This window comes from Mya arenaria, chromosome 9 (genome assembly GCF_026914265.1).
Source record: "Mya arenaria isolate MELC-2E11 chromosome 9, ASM2691426v1".
NCBI lineage: Eukaryota > Metazoa > Mollusca > Bivalvia > Myida > Myidae > Mya > Mya arenaria.
In genome coordinates this window covers 33509330-33529081 of record NC_069130.1, presented here as the reverse complement: position 1 = coordinate 33529081, position 19752 = coordinate 33509330, and the positions used below count along the sequence as shown (strand labels likewise).

Below are 19752 nucleotides of genomic sequence, written 5' to 3'. Positions count from 1 at the left end.
GTTTATCAGTCAATTAACCAACCAATGTGTTAGTCATTAACAGATTGTGCACCATGCTGGTCCCTAGTACAATTTTAAGACAGAACACTCAACACTTTCTACTATTTAAAATCTATGAAAACCATTAGTTTAAATACTGCTAATAAAACACAAACATCGACACAGCAATAGTAATGTACTCTATTGTTAATTTTTCCGATGGCGAAATACGATAATTAGAAATTACTGTCAGCCCTGATGTAACGTGGCGATTAGCGCAACAAAAGGTTACATGTAATCAAGTCTTACATTTTGCTATCTCACATTCCAATCTTAAATGGTTTGCTTAAAGGTAAGTCATGGTCAAGAAAAATTTACAACTGATTAAAAGTGCAGTAGATAATGATATTGTAAAAAGCAAACTGTACAATACTTTTTGTACGATTGAATTTTTTAAACAGTCTGTGCAATTTGAATTTTAAAGCTGTACCAGCTTGTCTTAGTATTTCTAAGGGCTTGTGAAATATTTTAATTCATAAATATAGACATAAAGGAACATTTTAAAGTTGTTACAGAAGCTGCGTGTTCTTGTTCTGTATTGTCTATCCCGAAATCATCACCAGCTCCTCCTTAGAGTAAGTACATTTGACCTTTAGCACTGAAATTCATACACGCCCAAAAGACATTTTACCACCCTTGGGCTGCAGAGCTCAAGTATTTGACGTAGACTGTTGAAATATTTACCCATATTTATGCAGTGCAAGATCTCAACGTTTTGAAATACGGTCCTCGTCCTGAAATGTCAAAACCAAAGTCAGAACATATACATAGCTGTATAACTTTATTAGTTGCATGGTCCAAGTTCAGGGTTGAGAGTGAGCGGTCTAGTGGAACAGGTGTCTGCATATCATTCAAGAGGTTGTGGGTTCGATCCCAACGAGGTGTTTGATCTCTTGGTCTCTCAAAATGGACACCAACAAACAGACTGTTAATTGTTAAATTAAGCATATCAGCTAGCTATTCTTCCATTTAAGCTCTTAAAAAGAAAATCTGGTTTCATGTTCACTTACATCTTGTAAGTTTGAGTTTCAGGCTCAGAAAACTGAATTCTTATATGTTTCAAAACATCTATCATTGAATTAGTTTTGACAAAAGATGTATTCCTGATTGTAGAACAGATTATTTGTAACATACACCATTTTTTACCATCTTTGTTCCGATCATAACATTCTTTACAATGAAATTAAAATTTTGCTTTTCTGAGTCTTGAATCTCAAACACCGACTCAAGACAAGAGTGGATATGAGCCCTGTATAAACTAAGTGTTAGACTCTGATACACATACAGGCCTTGAAACTGCAGCTGAAACTCACTGCCATATGCCCCAAGACTTTTTACATTAAAATATAGCAAAAAGAACAAGTGTAACATCATTTCACCGCAGCTGGTAATCTTTCATCATGAGCCAATGAGGAACGCGGGATACTTGTCCATTCCGCACATCAATACATTTTCTCCTTCGAATGCCTGCGGGGTTCTCGCTGTTTCAAACTTCCATGTTGCTGAAAGAAAATCAAAATAAAGCTTTATTTCATTTTTTCTCACTGGGCTTTCTATGTCCATAAAATGTACAGTACTTAAATAACTTACAGTTTGATTTCAAATTAATTGTTGTGTCACGGTGTCAAGAAGCATTCTAAAAACCTTGAACTATGTCATTATTAGAACTTAAGTTTGACATTAAAATGTCTTCTGTGAATGAAAATGATCACTTTAAAACAACATGTAGGTGTAACTTTAAATATTCTTTGACTGTCAGCATGTCTTAACGGCAATAAACCTGTCTTTCCTTAAATTACATCATCATGATTTGAAAGTCATGGGCGAATAACTTGGAACAGGGCCATGATGAAGCAAAGACCAAACCTTCAACAAACTCGCAGCTTTATCAATAAATTTTGGGGTGGGGATTACTGTGGGTTGGGGCTTAGGAAGGGAATAGACTATAACTTAAACAGCTGCATGAAAACTATTGTTTATACATTTTTCTGAGTCAATCAAGAAGTATAACGCAAGAAGAATTATAGAGTGATTAGAATGCTCCGTGTAAGTGTATAATGTCATTGTAGAAACTTTGTGGCCTTATATATTATGTTGAACATAACAGTAACCCCCACCCCAAAATTTCATTGATAAAGCTGTAAGTTTGTTGAGGGTTTGGTCTTTGCTTCAAAATATGTTCTATTAATTATTTGGAAAAACTAGATTTTTTTATCTACTTTAAGCAAAAAGAACTATCGTCATTCTCTTTGTTGTGTAAGAATTTCTCAAAACACTTTGAATAATTCACAAAACCCAGTGGCACAATGTTCTTACTATACCATTCTCGAACTTGCGATGTAAATGGAGACTTTGGGGAAAAAAAATAGAAACCCCTAAAATCGTAAATTTAGAATAAGTCAATGACTTTTACCAAGCTAAATATCAATATTATGGCCATTATTAGGTTTAACCCGGATTACGGATGCACATTTTTTACTTATTTATAGAAAAAAAAACTGTCACATTACACAGGTTAGACCTCATGGCTATTAAAAGGAATTTGGAGATTTTTTTGTCAGAGCCGCTAAAATGTGACTAATATATAATTTGAGAATACAATTATCTCTAAATAGCCTATAATTACTCCAAGCAAATGATTAAAATTGAGAACGAAACTAGAAATTACTATACAATTATTTCAATACTTGCTTTACGTTTAAATTTGCTTTCAATTTTTTTGTAAAACCTGATTTGACAGGTTATAATAATCAAAAGTAAGGCACTCATAGAATGACATCTATTTCAGTTTGTATTATACGAGTATGTTGCTGAAAATCATTTTGTTCTTGACTGTATTACTGACAATCAAATTATATTTTCATGGTAAGGCGTAACAAAAAAATTGTTTCCACGAGTTTCCCGAACCAAAATCATTTTTTCCGCTCCAATTTTGTATTGCCATGGACAATTTTGTTCAGATTGTTATTTTTGTCACCTTCTTTTGAATACATCTTTTTGGTACTATTTCTTGCTCTAGTTAATGTTTAAAAGGCAAAACCTGAAAAGGAACTGGTTTAACCCTTAGGCTGCTGATGGCGATTTTAAAGGCTTTGCAAACAGCTTGGAACCAGACCAGACACCGCGAGTAACTCGGCGCCTGGTCAGGTTCCAAGCTGTTTGCCACTCAGTCAATATATCCCCAAAGTTTTAAGTAAATTGAAAGAAATTAAGAATAAACCAGACAACATTTTTGAGCAGACGACAATTTACCCAGCATGCAAAGGGTTAAAGTGTGACAATTATTATTTTGATGAGCACCTGTTATACCTAAAACATTCTTTTTCACCAATGAACAAACAGATAAAACTCTTTGACCAATGAACACACACAGTACACTCGCTTTGACTGATGAACACACACATTACACTCACTTTGACCAATGAACACACGCATTACACTGGCTTTGACCAATGAACACACGCATTACACTCACTTTGACCAATGAACACACACATTACACTCACTTTGATCAATGAACACACACATTACACTCACTTTGACCAATGAACACACGCATTACACTGGCTTTGACCAATGAACACACACATTACACTCGCTTTGACCAATGAACACACACATTACACTCTCTTTGATCAATGAACACACACATTACACTCTCTTTGACCAATGAAAACACACACTACACTCACTTTGACCAATGAGGACACACATTACACTAGCTTGACCAATCAATACACACATTACACTCGCTTTGACCAATCAAAAATGGCGTACAATTGAAAACGAAAATGTTCACTTATATGCTTACATGAGCAAAGCTGAAACCAGATGCAATGTTCTTGTTTGTTAAAATCTCAGTAAATCAAGGTGAGTAACTCCTGAAATATTTCTTTGACCCAGAGTTATGTGAGTTGTTACACAATGGTGTATTAAAAGGTGAACATGGTTTCAAGTTCCAAGTATTTCAAATTATTTTCATAAGTCATAGCCAACGTTATAGTGTTTGCAAGCGGCACTGCAAATAACAAAAAAAGCTTTGACAATAACGTTTATCCTTGAAAAACTGAAGTAAGTGAGCTTTAAACTAAGCATTAGAAATTCCTATAAATCTTCCTATGGCATCCATTGTGATACAGAACAATTGCTTTTATGTTCTCTTTAAATATTGAAAACAACAGAACACATGCTTCATTTAACATTGCCTATAGCTGCATTAACTGTCGGTGTGCAATTTATTTATTTATAATTATTCCACATGTCTGATGATATACAGTATCTGAACATTCTGCACTGTCATGATACTGCTGTCGATATTATGGCTGAATATAAGCTCATTATATGTATGATTTATGCCTTAATTGACGGAAGCCGGAACTTAAGCTATAGCCGCTGAAATATAAGAATAGTACAAGAACACCACAAGCGGATCTCAGCACACGTTCGTATTTCCTATGCATAACTTAATCAAACTTGCCTCACACGACTCTTAAATAAAAAAAACACTAGCAAATACAGTAGCCAAGGACACATCTGTGATCATATGTTAGAGGAAATTCACTCATGTAGAATAGTTCACCCTCTCCTGGTGGTCGTTCTCGATGTCATGGTGCTGTGTATGGTGAAGATGTTACCCCCTTTTTGGTATATATTATTCAAGGGAATTACAAGAACTTCTTGTAAGTTCTGAAGACCATAAATCTACAAACTAAGGCATTTATAATTCAGTACACAGACTCTAAAGCATCGTAGGTCAATTTTTTAAACACATAATTCACGTCAAAATGAACTATTCAGTATTCAAGGGGAAGGGGGCTTAACACTTCCTGCTTCACAATTTGCTAGCGGATTTAAAGGGGGGCATTAAATTGGCGCACACAACCCTTAAAATCATCTAAATTAACAATTAATGTCAATATCAGAGAAAAAAGTAATAAAATGTGCTCAAAATGCACCATTTCGGACTAAAAGTTGTCATCATTTTTTGGGGGGGTGGGGTACCCCCAAACCTGCATGCCTGCCAATATTTTAAACCATTTAAATTTCAGTTCTGAGGGAGGGGCGAATGTAAAATACTGAGTACACAAGCACTCGTAAGTGCAACTGTGAACTTAAACACTCAAGTAAACGAACCAAATATTCTCCCACAATGCATCACACACTGTTCAAATACTCAATCACATGCAGTGTATATACTCCTCATATAACTCTGGAAAAGCCTGATTAATTAGGCAGTTAACTTGATTAATCAGCTACAAAACTTGATTAAAAGGCAACGTAGGTACAACATTTAGGTGTCATTTTTCATGCTGAAGAGGTGTTTTCTATGACATATTTTCAACGACACTGATGAGTGTAATGACCAATCAATAATCAATTATTGACCGCCTGATCACAGGGATGTTGTGGGGTCATTGATATATCGCTATATCATTCTGACGTCAAGCGATACACATTCAATTACTCATGAAATAGATTTATTTGTAGATCACTAGGTGCAATGTATTCCAATCTTATGCATAAAAATCATTTTTGCTCCTTATATTTTTTGCATTCATATCTGAAATGATGTCATCGATTTTTCATTCCAGAACTTTAATATGTCTTAGAGTGTTTATGTTCATTTCTCAAAGTTTAATTATGTATTATGAAGGTATCTGTAGCGGGTTACAGGCCTAATCCACAAAGTTGTCAAAGCTCTTAACTCAAAAAGCTTTTGACCAATCATCACCAAACTTGGATAATATGTGTATATAGGCTGAACATCTTAGACAGGTTCCATAGCTAGTCATGTTGCAGAACAAGCTTCAGAGTTATGGCCCTTAAATTGCTTGACAAAAAAGCATTCATAATATTATTGGGTGTTTCCTGTGACATTTTCATTTTGCCACTCTTGTTCCTTCTCATACTCCACATTTATTTTTCAATAAACAATCGGAAGCATCTCATTAATGTACGGTATAACCTAACAACACTCCACACATTAATTTTAGGACATGTTCCCCGTCTTGAGGCAGGTAGTACTGTGCATTTTAATGGAGAAAATTTCTTACAATTAGTCAAGATGGCTGGGTGGTTAGAAGTGAATATTTCAGATGCAAAAGGAAATTAAGTCAGTCCCTGCTCAGAGCTGATCATAGATGTCTGTAGTGGCTAGTAATACCACCCAGGAACAGTAAATGGTTATTAATTTCTTATGTATATTAGAGAGAAACAAGCTAAATAAGTTTAAATATTGTCCAAGTTATTATTGGTTAATTGTCCATTTAGCGCAGTGGTTAGCGCACATGCTTCTCACAAAGGCATTTACCTGCCGGTTTGATTCCCAGCCTGGGTGCATGTGAGTTTCAAACTCAGGTTTGTGGTCACCATGCCTGACAAGTGGGTTTTCTCCGGGTTCTCCAGGTTCGCCCACAACACAAAACCACACCCTTCGGCAACACCGTGCCAACAAGAGTGATGTAGCATAAGTTGATATTAACTTTCTTCACTATTGTTGTAAATTACAGTCTTTAAACGTTTAAACTTAACATGCCCAAAGCTTAGTTTTTTCTACATGTTCACAGCCATCTTTAAAATCAGACCCCTAAAAACCTCATTTAAAGAATGCAGACACTTTTTATGTGTATATGGCAGCTTATAAAACTGTACTTTATTTTGAGTTTTTGTCAATTAGTTAATGATCTGAAACAATTATTGGCGGTAGATTCCCATTTTGCAAATAAGACACTTTTTGAGGGGTGAACATCTTTGGGCACAAAGACTGACACCGACTTAAAGATGCACTCTTGCACCCAAATAAGAAATACCACAATAAATACAATTGATTTAATTTACCGAAAAGGATGATTAAATATCAGAACAATGTTTTATATGAAAGATACCATGTTTAATTTGAAAGAAAGGTGCAGAAAATACAGTATTTCTACCTTCAGAGACTATAGTTAATCACTGTAAATCTTTTAAGACTCACCAGTCATTTAATATTTGCGTTTTCAGCTATTAAATACACAGTGACAATTTTTATATCAGTAATATTTTCCATAAATGCATTTAATTTAGCAACTTCAGTTAAGGTTTATAACTCGATATTTATGTTTGTTATGTATGTATGGATTTTAAATATGAGTGTTACTTTAAGGACCAATGAAGCATTTAAAAGCAGACAAAAACTAGCTGAATCACTCACAATTAAAATGCTGTAAATACACAATTATCCCTTCAAGAAATGATTGTTATGATAAACACATCCCGTAAATGTCACTATGGCCTGAGAGATGAACATTGAAATGAACAATACTTAAATTAGGTACTTTTACTATATTCTCGAGTACTTATACTAAATTTCTAAGAAATCGTAAAAATATACTTTTTATATAAATCAAGACGAGAAACATCAGTAAATGTTCACAATCTTCGCCACAGAAGAGGCTGTGTATCAGATACCGTATTTGTCCATTATGACGTGTATACCCTAATATATTATTGTGCATTAAACATTAAACAATTTCAGTAAAAATGTAGTGTTCCTTATAAGAAAACCCAAATTGGTTGAATGTAACTTATACCACGTATTCAATAAAAGTGACCACACCCAGTGTAGGAGTACAAATAATAATGTGAAGATGTCCGCAAATAAAAGATGATCAAGTAGATCCAGCATGTTTTAAATACTTACTTCATGTATATTTGTATTGTGCACTCAGGATATCACGTAAAATATCTTTAGATATACACTCATTCAGATATGGAAGAGCATAATAAAAATATATATAAATCTTCGATTCTGACACTATCATATAATACTCATGCAATCATAGGTAATCGCAAAGATTACCTTAATAAACCTTCTATCACTCAAACTAGCACATTATTTACTTATTTTTATCAAAAGCTAACATAGCGAACAGCAGGCCATGTTAAGTGCGGGATTTTGGGCTGGAAACTGTTAGTTTTGGTCATCTAACCTGCTAACATTGGTCAGTTAGGGGTGTAAACCTTACAAGGTTATCTAAAAAATGTCAACCAAGCAAACAAATTCTCAACCTGTCAAGCTCCAACAGCCAAGTGACATTATCAGGAATAAGTATTTCTAAACTATCAGTTTATTCTATTTCTTTTTCAATGAAATTTCTGGGTTTATATCTTTTTATCTTTCAAACTTTTTTAATTAAAACTTTCAGAAAAAAAACTATTTATGATGACAGCTTTTGCTTGTTTGTTTATTTGAGTTAAACAAGGTCTGCCAGCACCTTTTGGCTCAATTATAGCTTGACCTGCTGTGATACAATCACAACTTATATTGTGTTTAAATGCCATAAGTGACATAAAATAGAAGTGACTGCAAATCCCAGTGAAATCTTGATGTAAGAAGACTTGAAGATACAGAGTGATCGAGATGCAAGGAGAGTTCAGGTTCTTTGACGTGCCCGATGTGTTAAAGCACCGATACACGGGATACAACTTTCCTGGGTTTAACCTCTACTGAGTACACCATTTTGCTAGTTCTACCCTTTTAATGACAAGCTATCTAGGCAATCAGGCTACTCAGTTACCAAAATTTTAATGCCTTTCAGTTTGCTTCCAAAGATTTGTCCTTTATTTACCTCCGACCTTCATGATTTATAATTTCAATAATGCTTATAACTACTAATAGATGATAATACTTTTGGGTGTGTTTATTTCTTTTTTCAACTTTTCTACTACTTTCCATAACATGTGCACCACATAAAGGTCCAAATGCTGTTCTGTTTTACTAAATATATCAAGGGGCACAACTCAACAAATATTTAAATGGCAGAGTTCTGTCCCTTGCATAACATAATTATGACTGTGTGTATAATGCACCAGTCAATTGTAACCACGCCCCCCCCCAGGTCCAGGGGTATACCGGGGATAGCCGGGGAAATGGGCCGTGTTTTTACTTTCCAGGTGGCCCCGCAGTGCCGGGTGACTGCGGTGGTTTTGTCTATAATATATAATATAGCGGGAAATTGGCCTTATCTAGCGTCCCTTGGGTGCGGGGGCATTTGACGGGGTTTTACCAGCAGATCGTCCCCGCAGGGCGGAGACTTTGCCCGGGCTTGGCTGGACCGAAAGTCAAACTCCCCGCTATTTCCTGGACCTGGGGGGGGGGGGGGGGGCGTGGTTACAAATGACTGGTGCATAATTCAAATAAGTCATACAAGTGTACCAAGCTTCATGTGAATATTTCAAATACTTCGTAATTGATGGCCATTATAAACTTGCCATCAAGGGCAACACTAACAACATCAACATCTCTTTCAAGTGATTTGAACATATATTGCACTTTTTCTGGTTCCAATTTAACTTGAAATGCTGATCAGTGAGTGAATACTTCTTTATAGCCTTCAAAAGTTCGAAAAATTGATTTTTATTAAATTTGCTAATCAAAATTTGTTTATGTATTAGCTACTCTAAAAAAAATTGACAAAGATCTGTACTGTAACACTACAAAAGAGTGTAAAGTGGTATCTAAAAGGACCCACTTTTTCTTCTAAAAATAGGTCATAACAATTCATACTATCAGAACAGTTTTTGTAGTAAATATGCCTATTTAGTATTCATATCTTCCTTTTCTTCTACTCAAGTAATGAAATCATGTACTCAAAGCCTGAATTATACTTGAAAATTGATAAAAACCCTATATTGAGATAATTTTCAAGAGGGTAATTATTTGGTCAGGTGATAGATTTTAGCAATTTATTGCAATTTAAACTCACATTGGACAGGACTACTTCCGAGTTGATTTATAACATCTTAAACATCCAATTGCATGAAACGAATGTACAGTTTATAGAATATAATATAACGTTAGATTATTGTGAAAACCTTAATAATGTAAAATTATTGTGAAAGACTTTTAAATTTTTAAACATAAAATTATTGTGAAAACCATTATAAGGTAAAATTATTGTGAAGACCATAATAAGGAAAAATTAACATGAAAAGCGTAAATAAGGTAAAATTGTAGTGAAAAACGTAATAAGGTCACATTATTGTGAAAACTGTACTAAGGTAAAAAAAACTTGTGAAACGGAATAAGTCAAAAATTATTATGAAAAATCCAATAAGGTAAATTTATTGTGAAAACCATATCACATGCATGAAGTTTTTATATTAGCAGCTCTTTTTGGGTTTTTTAAGATGAAAGCATTAACCCATCATCAGATTTGGCAATTGAGTCACTAAGGTACACTTACAATAATAATTATTGAAAGCCAAAAGAATTTATGTTGAAACAAAATCACTAAAAATACAAAACTTTATTGAACCAACAAAAGCAATTTTACGATCATTTTTGTTTCAACAAGACTGATTTCCTTACTCATCAAAAAAAAAATGCTTATCGCAGTATGTATGAAACCTCACTGCCAAACATTACAAGCATGGCTTAAAACTACCTGCTAATTAGCTTAATTACCTATAATTTCCAATTAAGACCAATTTTTGCAATACTTTCAGTCTGGCAGTATTTCAAAGTGGATATATGTTAAAAGATAGATATTTTTCAAAACCACACAAATATCTTAATATCTATGACAAGTAGTACCGGGGTACTTAAAAGTTACGGAAAAATGCATTTTTTACAATTTTTTCATTTTGGCTTATTTTATTGCCTATTATAAGTTTGAAAGAAGATAAAAAACAGTACAATTAACTAGCTTAATTATTTTTAGTAGAAATTACTTACAAATGACATTATACTATTTATATCAACATTTAGTATTTTTCCACTATTAAAAACTTACATCTTGTGTATCTATATAATATCACCAAAATATTCACAATTTACACTAATAAAAAATCGCGATTCATTTCGCCTCATTCAAACTTGAGCAGACTCTGACCACCAAATATTAAACATGGATCCAAATTCTGTCACACTCTTGACCAGTGGTCATCAGAGATTCATTTAGCTAAACAGAAACAAAGAAACTCCCTTTATGCCTTATTAACCCCAATCAATAACATCCCTAATGGTCCAAAGTTTAGGGTTAAAAGTCCACCATCCTCCCGAAAATTCCATTACTCATACATGGTCTGCCGTGAATACAATATCGGCCATCAAATTCCAGTCACTAATTTGTCATTCAGAGTTTCCAGTCAGCGCTTATTGCTCTGGAAATAATGTGTCTAATATTAAGGCACTGTTACTTTGCAATATTGTAGATTATTGAACGTTTTAATAATCTTTTAAGATTTGAGGCTATAATTTGCCAAAGCATTATATGATTTAATTATACTTAATTATGTTTAGTGATTGAAAAATAACTCCATATATTTACAAGAAAAATAAATTTGCAATTTATTTACCTTTTAATGTGATTTTATTGAAAACATACTTTTTACTTTCATCTCTGCCTTTTTTCAAGGGACATAACTCTTAATTCATTTTATCAATTTCAAGAATAAATTATGACTCTTGACACCAAAATATTTACCAGTAGGTATTTGTTTATCTGTAATATCCTGACACAAAATAATTTCAGCAATTGCTAATCCATGTCGTCATGTCAATTTTCAGTATATTTACAACTCTTGCAAAAAAACAATTCTTATGTCATTCATTAAATCTTGTTAAATCCTGACACATATTTCAACAAACAACTGTTACACACTATTTTTATAAAAAAATAAATAATTTATGACCACAGCATTGATTCCATATGTTATGTTTCGTCTGAAAACAACAAGATAATCCATGGCACTTTTTACCTGGAAAATCTACCACTGGTGTAGCTCTGTGAAGGCCCAGGAGCCCAATAACCCCGAAAAAAAACATAAATCATTTCTACATTTGAAGCTTAACTCATTTTTCCACATGGCATGATTTAAAACAATAATGTTTTACTCTTTTGAAAAGCACATTCTCCTTTGCATATAATGTTTAATTCATTGCTCAATATTAAAAAATTTCTAAAGCACAAAATGTCCAGGAGTCCTTAAATTCAATCATAATAAATTAGATTCATGCAAGTTAAATGTTTGCTTTTGAGTAGAATTATTTCTCTATAGAACATTGGCCAAATGACGTATCAACACAATTTATGAGAACATGTGCTAATGAAAAGAGCAAATCATATAAGTTTTAGAATAATTTTATGCTGTTAAAATTATGTGATAAAATGAGTTGAGTCTCAGATATTGAGATTTTACATAAGAATATTGTGATATGGGGCCTATTAAAAGCCTCTTGCACATCATTTTCAGAAAATATGCCTTTTTGTTGTAGGCTAATCTAAATTGTAAATTGAATCTAAGAGCATTTAAAAATAATATAAAATCAAGAGGACCCCCTACCAGCATAAGCTTACTGTGCCTTCTGATTTCATCTAGCTATGCCCCCGCCCTAGACAACACTTTACGACTGTGCCAGAGTAAAGGTAAAATCACGGCATGTTATCCCAAGCTTCCCAAGATTGCACTAAATCACTTCAAGAAACTAGGTAACACCCTGTTTTAATGTTGTTCCTTGATAATTTGATATTGGGGATTGCAGGTTTTCAGGTAAAAAAATACCACAAAAAAGAATAGGTTTCTCTGAGTACAAATATGTTACATATATATATATAACTATAGCTCTTGATAAGTTTATAATACTGGTAATACTTGAGAGATGGTCTAGATTTCATGGGAAATTTCAGTTTGTCAGTATATTTGATTTTTTTGGTTATTGCAATCACCATGGTTCACTGTTCTTCACTTAGAACATTAAAAATATACACACAAAAATAAATGAAATGGTTCTAGGTTATTAAAGTATTTATTAACCAAAATAAATGGTCTTAAATGCAAGGCATTTTGCAGAACCATTTTTTTTATTTTAGTAAATGCATAATAATAATTAACCCTTTAACCAGCTTAGTGGTCAAGATGATATTTTGTCTACTGGCCCAGCCCCTGTTTAAATCTACCAATAACCTGATTCCAAAATCAATCACAGCGGAATACTGGAAATTGTTTTGCCAAAATTAATGTGCAAAAGATTTAAAAATACTAGCATTTCATTGGACAAAATAGTATTTCGACCACTAAATGTTTTTTCTTAAATATAATCTTTATTGCGTAAATAACTATATTCAGCATAGTGGCACTTAAAAATGTTCATGTTAAAATCACATTAACAAGATATTTGTAAACAAAATGTTTTACTTACTTTTTATTATAAAAGAATTCCCTGATTTTTAAGCAACAAAAATAATATCCTTAAAATAAAAAATAAACTTCCAAGCAACAACAATGCTCAATAGCTTTCTAAGCTAGCAAATTATTCAAGAAGACCAACAAACTTTTCAACAGCAATAATTGCCTCATCCCTCTGGGGAAATCCAATATCATCTGTGGAGTATGGAATTTACTTCTAAACTTCCACTCTGATAGAACTAATTTTGTTTCCAGTGAGAGAAAAGTTTAATTACTCTGGTAAAGAGCTCATCAATAAACTATTTAAACATTCCAATATGCATCTTGCTACAGTAACATGCAGGGTATTGATTAGGAGATTATTAAGTTGATTGGAGCATTTATTGTGATCAATAATTTTAAATGTCGAAATTATGGGAAAATCAATGGTTGTCATCATAATCACTTTCAGCTAGCATATTGAAGGTAACTATTTGAATGTGAATCTCTTTGTGAAAATCAAATTCACAGGTCTGTGAATTACCAGCTCTTTTCTTAACAGTATGATGCAGTCTCAGGCTGCATGTGCAGCAAAGTGATACATGTTTAATCCGCAATCTAGTACAAAATGAATGTAATGCCTGTCTGCTTTTAAAGAATTTTCCAACCAATATGTGGTGTTTTTTTACTGCATTAAAGTCAGCCTAGGTTTAATTGTCAAATTTAGATTTTTTATCAGTTGTACACGAAAACTTGAAAAAAGAAGCATCAAGAATGTGTCCATTTCCGAAATTGACATGCTTTTTTTAAGTCATTTCTTTATAAAAAAAAATCCCAACAATTAAACAAAATAAGAAAAAAATCATAATCAAGCTAGAAGTCGTTTATGGTAGTGATTATTTAAAAAAAAATCACATTAACTTATGAACATTCAATTTGATGCAACTAGAAGTTTTAAATTGTACAAAAATTTCTGCAAATTTTAAACATTTTTTTTCTTCATTTTTTGGCCTAATATTGTGATACCAAAAAAAGTATCTTGTATTTATAGTAGGGGAGGTGGTTATGGATTTCATCCCTATGATAATTGGTATTTATAATTCTTTACAAGTGTAACGTGCCACGCCAACAAACACCAACAGATCCCTTCAGAGAAAAGAATGCTCGACCCTGAAGGGGTCCGCTGGTCTTTATATGTAGTAAATTCTCAATCTTAAGACACAGAGCCCAGGCTTTGCTAATTTGCATATTACCAACTAAGTTAACATACGTACTATGAACGTACTTCCGTTTGTTACGGAATGTTTTACTATGAACGCACACATCCGCCTACAGCGGTTTGTTACATTACTTTCCCCTCCTAGACGACTTGTCCCGAATCTTTGTCTGGGAAACTCAAGGGTAAGGCAACTCTGTTCTGGCACGTGCAACTCCAACAAACACCAACAGATCCCTTCAGAAAAGAGCATGCTATTCTCTGAAGGGATCTGCTGGCCTTGTTTGACGTCGCACGTTAAACAAGAAACTGGGTCTGAACTTTTACCCTCTTTTGACTGCACTTCAGTGAGATACATAATTTGTTATCATTTCTATAGAACTGACTTCCTAGGCTTAAACAGATTTTATTCAAAACATTTTGACCTTGTCCTTTTTAAACATCTTGACCTTGTCCTATTTAAACACCTTGACCTTTTCCTATTTTAAACAAATTTTTTTAAAGCAAAGCAGTCTGTCTAAATAATATCTCAAAAACATGAGCTTAATTCAGCGTGATTTTATGTAAGAATCAGAATGCCAAGTCCCAGATACACGCAGCGCCGTGAAAACCCGTTATGTGTTAATCTAAAGCGAACTTAGTGGGATGTAACCTTCATTATTTGTGTCCGAATTAATTATCCGAAAATCTGTAAGTTTCAAATAGTCATCTATACGTTAAGGACGATTACTGCTCAAATTGACATTCTTTAAAACACCAAAAGTTATTAATTTAAGGTTGAAATGAAAGGTATATATAAAGAATGAGGCCAAGCAGATAATTTTCCGCTAAATACCTGTAAATATTGTCCGGTGTCAGTTGAAATTAAGAACCGTATAACTAGCGTTGCGGTTGACGCGTATCGATTTCTCGTGCATTCCGTTGACCAATAGTAATAGGAGTTACGAATACGGAGTCTGGTTGAAAATGCTCGGAAATCCAATAATGGAATCAATAGTAAACAAGTCCAAAATGGCTTGGTTTCAAAACATTGTCCTGGCATTCTTTACAGTGGTGTTCTCCCAACTGGTTAATGAAATAGTAAGTGGGCAATCAGTTGTGGAATATTCGGATGACAATAAACAATGCACATATTTTGGTAAGTAATTTAGTAATCAAGTGACAAAACTGCATGAAAGCACAACGTTTTATCAGATACAGTGTAGTCATTCTAAAATGCCGTCCAGGCTTTTTTTTTTTTTAATGATGGTTATTCTGGCTAACCATCATTAAAAAAAAAGCCTGGACGGCATTTTAGAATGACTAAGATGCAGTGTAATATGACTCCAGTAGTCCACCTAAATGACCGTCAAAGAGTCTTTTGACGATTCAGGGATAATGTACATAAGAAATGTCAAAATAATAAAAAGTATGCCTGATCACTCATTATTTATTGTAGCTAATGACTCCAGCAAAATCATTTTGTTAAAATGTCCCCAACTTCCATCATAATATGTGTGATTATGCTGAAATGAAGTAGTGAAGCTGTGAGCTTTGAGTAATTCCTTTTATAGTTCCATATCTTTTGGTAATACATTTTTTAATAAAACGTTTTGAATAGCAAATGACAACCACAAAGCAAATTTAATGGCACACAGCGCTCATTCTGTCATTACATGTGTAAAAAAGTATCTCAATACACAAAAATACATAGTTTAATCACAGAGACCAGAATTCTGTGTTTCTTATCAACACTTGTATCAGTCTAAGAATCATCAACATTCTTGAAACACCCCTGACAATTTTACTAAAATATATCATTTCAGAGAAAAACCGCTATGCCAAAGTGGAACACGGCCTCTCCAACTGCTCCTGGTACATTCCCGAGACGTGCTGTAAGCGGACAGAAGTAACCTCAGTATTTTCCTCCAACATGATGCCGCTAGATCACGCCAGTCTAGACTGTAGAAATAGGATGAACTATATGATGTGCTTCTTCTGCAGCCCTGATCAGGATCAGTGGTACAAGGAGTAAGTGTTTCAGGCTTATAAATAAGGGTGTACCCCTCCCCTCACCCCATACCTCCCCCTCACCTCATGCCTCCCCTCACCCCCTGCTTTCCCCTCATCTCCTGCCTCCCCTCACCCCTGCTTTCCCCTCACCCCCTGCCTCCACACCACCCCCTGCCTTCCCCTCACCCCCTGCCTCCACCCCATCCCCTGCCTTCCCCTCACCCCCTGTCTCCCCCTCACCCCTTGCCTCCTCCCCACCCCCTGCCTTCCCGTCACCCCCTGTCTCCCCCTCACCCCTGGCTCCCCCTCACCCCCTGCCTTCCCTGTTGAGGATCGTTGAACAACATGGTGTGCTTCATCAGTAGCCCTGATCAGCTGCAATGCTTTTAATGGGAAATACTTTATACCGGTATAAATGTAGATTCATTCCAACAATGTAAATTTTATTTATGCCAATGTAGTATTTATAAATGTGCTAATTGTTTGCCCAGACCAAACCCTGATTAGTGGAACACCACTTAGATAAAAGGGGTAAAAATCCATTTTGTCTGAATTTAAAACACCTATAAGACATTCCTGCTATTGTTTTTTACTCTTAGATGAAGTAAAATGAAAACTATTTTATATTTTCAGTGGCAAGGTGCATGTGTGTGAGGACTTCTGCAATTCTGTGTATACTGAATGCAAGCCTGCTCATTATGATGGCCATAAGATAGGTATATATAATAATGAAGTAAAAAGGTAATTTTTGTTTGATTAACTTTCATCTGGTGAAATATTTGAAGTTTTTTTTAAAAAGCAACTAGAAAGTGGCTGTTGACCACACTTTGATCACAGTTTGGCACTAAAATTATTGTTTTTACACCTATGACCATTACACTCTGGACATTTAGTAAATGTTGTCAATAATGCATATGGCAATGCCTGTTTAAGTAGCCATCCATTTCTCTACTGCTCCCACAGCTGTTAATCACCTGTAAAGAAATGATGCTTACTATGAATTCATACTAACCGAATATTCTCAATGCAACTGGTATGTGCTTGTCCACATGTTTATAGCCACAGGTGTATCATGAACATTTATCCCTCTGATATTTAGTACACATAAAAACCATGATGGTAGATTTGTAAGACAGGGTTTTTTCATTATCTAAGTTTGGCTATATTGGAGTTTGTGGAGCAAACTCTCCCACAGTTTAGAGGCATGATACTCTGATTATTGGTTGGTGGTAGTGTCTGATATTTTGTTTTGTGATGTACAGCCATTTTTTTAAGGGTTGTGTGCCCTTGAATACAATTTTTATTTTATCTTATCAAACAGTATAGAGATAACACTCTGATTATTTCAAGGTGGCGTGATGAGCTAGTAGTCATCATTTCTGTAGGATTTTAGCTAAAGGGTTGTGGAAGGGTGCTGCACGCCCTTTCCTTTTTCAGAAGCACTCTCCTGCCCTCATGGAGACCAGTATGGGCACCCTTCCTGTCTTTGTAGAATTAAATGCTCAGGAATGTCTAATATTTCTTTTTGTATTGTCTAAAACTTACAATTAAATTATAAATACATACAAACAGTTGAGACCTGATTGAACACAATTTCTAACAATTTCTGCCAAATTCATTATGTTCAAGTTCTTCATAGCCTGATTCAATGTGCCCTCTTAATTTTACCAATGGCACCCAGTATGTCCAGCTGTCCCTTTTCTGCAGCACCCTATCCTTTTTTTAAATACTAGTTAAATCCCTAATCTCTAATTTTAAAAGCAATTGTAATAAATTTCATCATCGTTAGAAAAAATAATTTATAATTCAGAAATTATAATCAGACTGTTTTTGTCATTTCAGGTGACCAATACAGGAATGGAACAGCATTTTGTGAGGCCCAAAACTTTCATGTATCAAGGAGCAACAACTGTTTTAAGTTTGACCCGAGTGTATTTGATTCTGCGTCTTTGCTGAAGACTCCATCAGTTTTTAAATTCTGGTTAATTGTACTGGTGTTTTCTGTGATTAAAGTATAGCAACATACACATGGTTAAAATGCCATAGCGGCGCCTACTCTCAGATCCATGTGCTGGGCAGGACTGGTGGCCCTGTTATGGGGCTGTAATAGCATAAATAAAACCAGTGCTCAATGCTAAATGTGTTGAATTTGAAGATAACGTATATTAAAAGATACTTAAATAATATTAAGTATATTTAACATGTGATAGAAAATGGTTATTCTAAGACCTTTACTGTGAACAGCTGTCATGGCCTAAAAGTTTCACCAAAGTATTAATATTTTTTTGGCTTATGTTTATACAACTATGTACATGTAAAAATAGTTATACTACACATATTATGAAACATTTGAAGCATTTGAGTAATCGCTTTTCTAGGTATCAGTCTCAAACTCATGATGTTTGTCATTATGGATCCAGGCCTTCCCCACAGACCTTGTCACAAAAAAACAACATTTTTGTGTGAAATGTATTTTATTATTTTTTATTACCATTATTTACATCTTTGTTTAATTTGTACAGACAAAAATCTTAAGTTTAGATTGATCAAAACTGATATTAGGTATAGTGTGATGATCTCATGATCGTTTTGTGTTGTTTTTATTACTTTTGTGTGAACTGTTTCAGTCATAATGCTTTTTTGTTGCTTTTGAGTGAACTGTTACATTTTGTTTATTTTGTAAAAAGAATGTTGATCTTTTATACATATTACTTAAAATATTATTTTATCACATAATTATTTACTACATTGTATATACATGAATTAAGTGTGCAACGATTTTGAATTTTGCTTTGTTAATGTTTTGCTATAATATAAATAAACTTAAATAAGAAATGTTTTGTTTTTCATATTTGCTGTCTTTGAATATTTTGAAGATAATTATATGAATTCAATTCAACTATCAAATGCAGTGTAGATATCTGTATGGTCTGAAAGCCACCTTGATGCTACCAGGCCAAATTTAATGAAACTTTACAGGTAGCTTAATTACATGACCCTTTACAAATATAAAACAAAGTATCGTTATCAGTAAGATATATTTAAATTGCAACATTTTTATTAATGCTTTATCACAGAGTTGTGGCCCTTTGCTTAGGAGAGTGTTTTAGGGCCATGATGGCCCTCTTGTTTATATTTGCTGTCTTTGAATATTTTGAAGATAATTATACTAATTTATTTCAACTGTGGAATGCAGTGTAAAAATTCTGTATGGTCTGAAATCTGCCTTGATACAAACAGCATTCTACATTCTTCATTTAGCTGAATGACAAGCATGAATGGAAGAAGATGGAATGGAAACACTGATGTAGCTAAATATCTATGTTCGGCATTTCCATACTTGTGAAATTCTAGCCAAA

General features: G+C 34.0%; 2 protein-coding genes across 5 annotated transcripts in view; one reads left to right on the top strand and one right to left on the bottom strand.

Annotated features, from left to right (window-relative positions):
• The window catches only part of LOC128202954 (uncharacterized), a 48058-nt gene extending 34706 nt beyond the window's left edge, over window positions 1-13352 (bottom strand). For 2 of the 4 annotated variants that reach the window (XM_052904153.1, XM_052904157.1), the window contains exons 1-3: window positions 11505-11611; window positions 1419-1541; window positions 724-773 (exon numbers count right to left, since the gene is read on the bottom strand). The gene's annotated coding sequence lies outside the window, so the exon portion shown is untranslated. Of the gene's footprint in view, window positions 1-723; window positions 774-1418; window positions 1542-3850; window positions 3874-11504; window positions 11612-13219 lie in introns of those variants that run through there. The other 2 variants (XM_052904154.1, XM_052904155.1) reach the window with 2 other exon arrangements.
• A 1778-nt stretch (window positions 13353-15130) lies between these two features.
• On the top strand, window positions 15131-19157 carry LOC128203623 (uncharacterized). Its single transcript, XM_052905118.1, has 4 exons — window positions 15131-15539; window positions 16207-16411; window positions 17027-17109; window positions 18236-19157. Exons 1-4 carry the CDS (start codon window positions 15368-15370, stop codon window positions 18409-18411), a joined length of 636 nt encoding a protein of 211 aa, XP_052761078.1. The 5' UTR covers window positions 15131-15367; the 3' UTR covers window positions 18412-19157.
• Window positions 19158-19752: the final 595 nt, after the last annotated feature.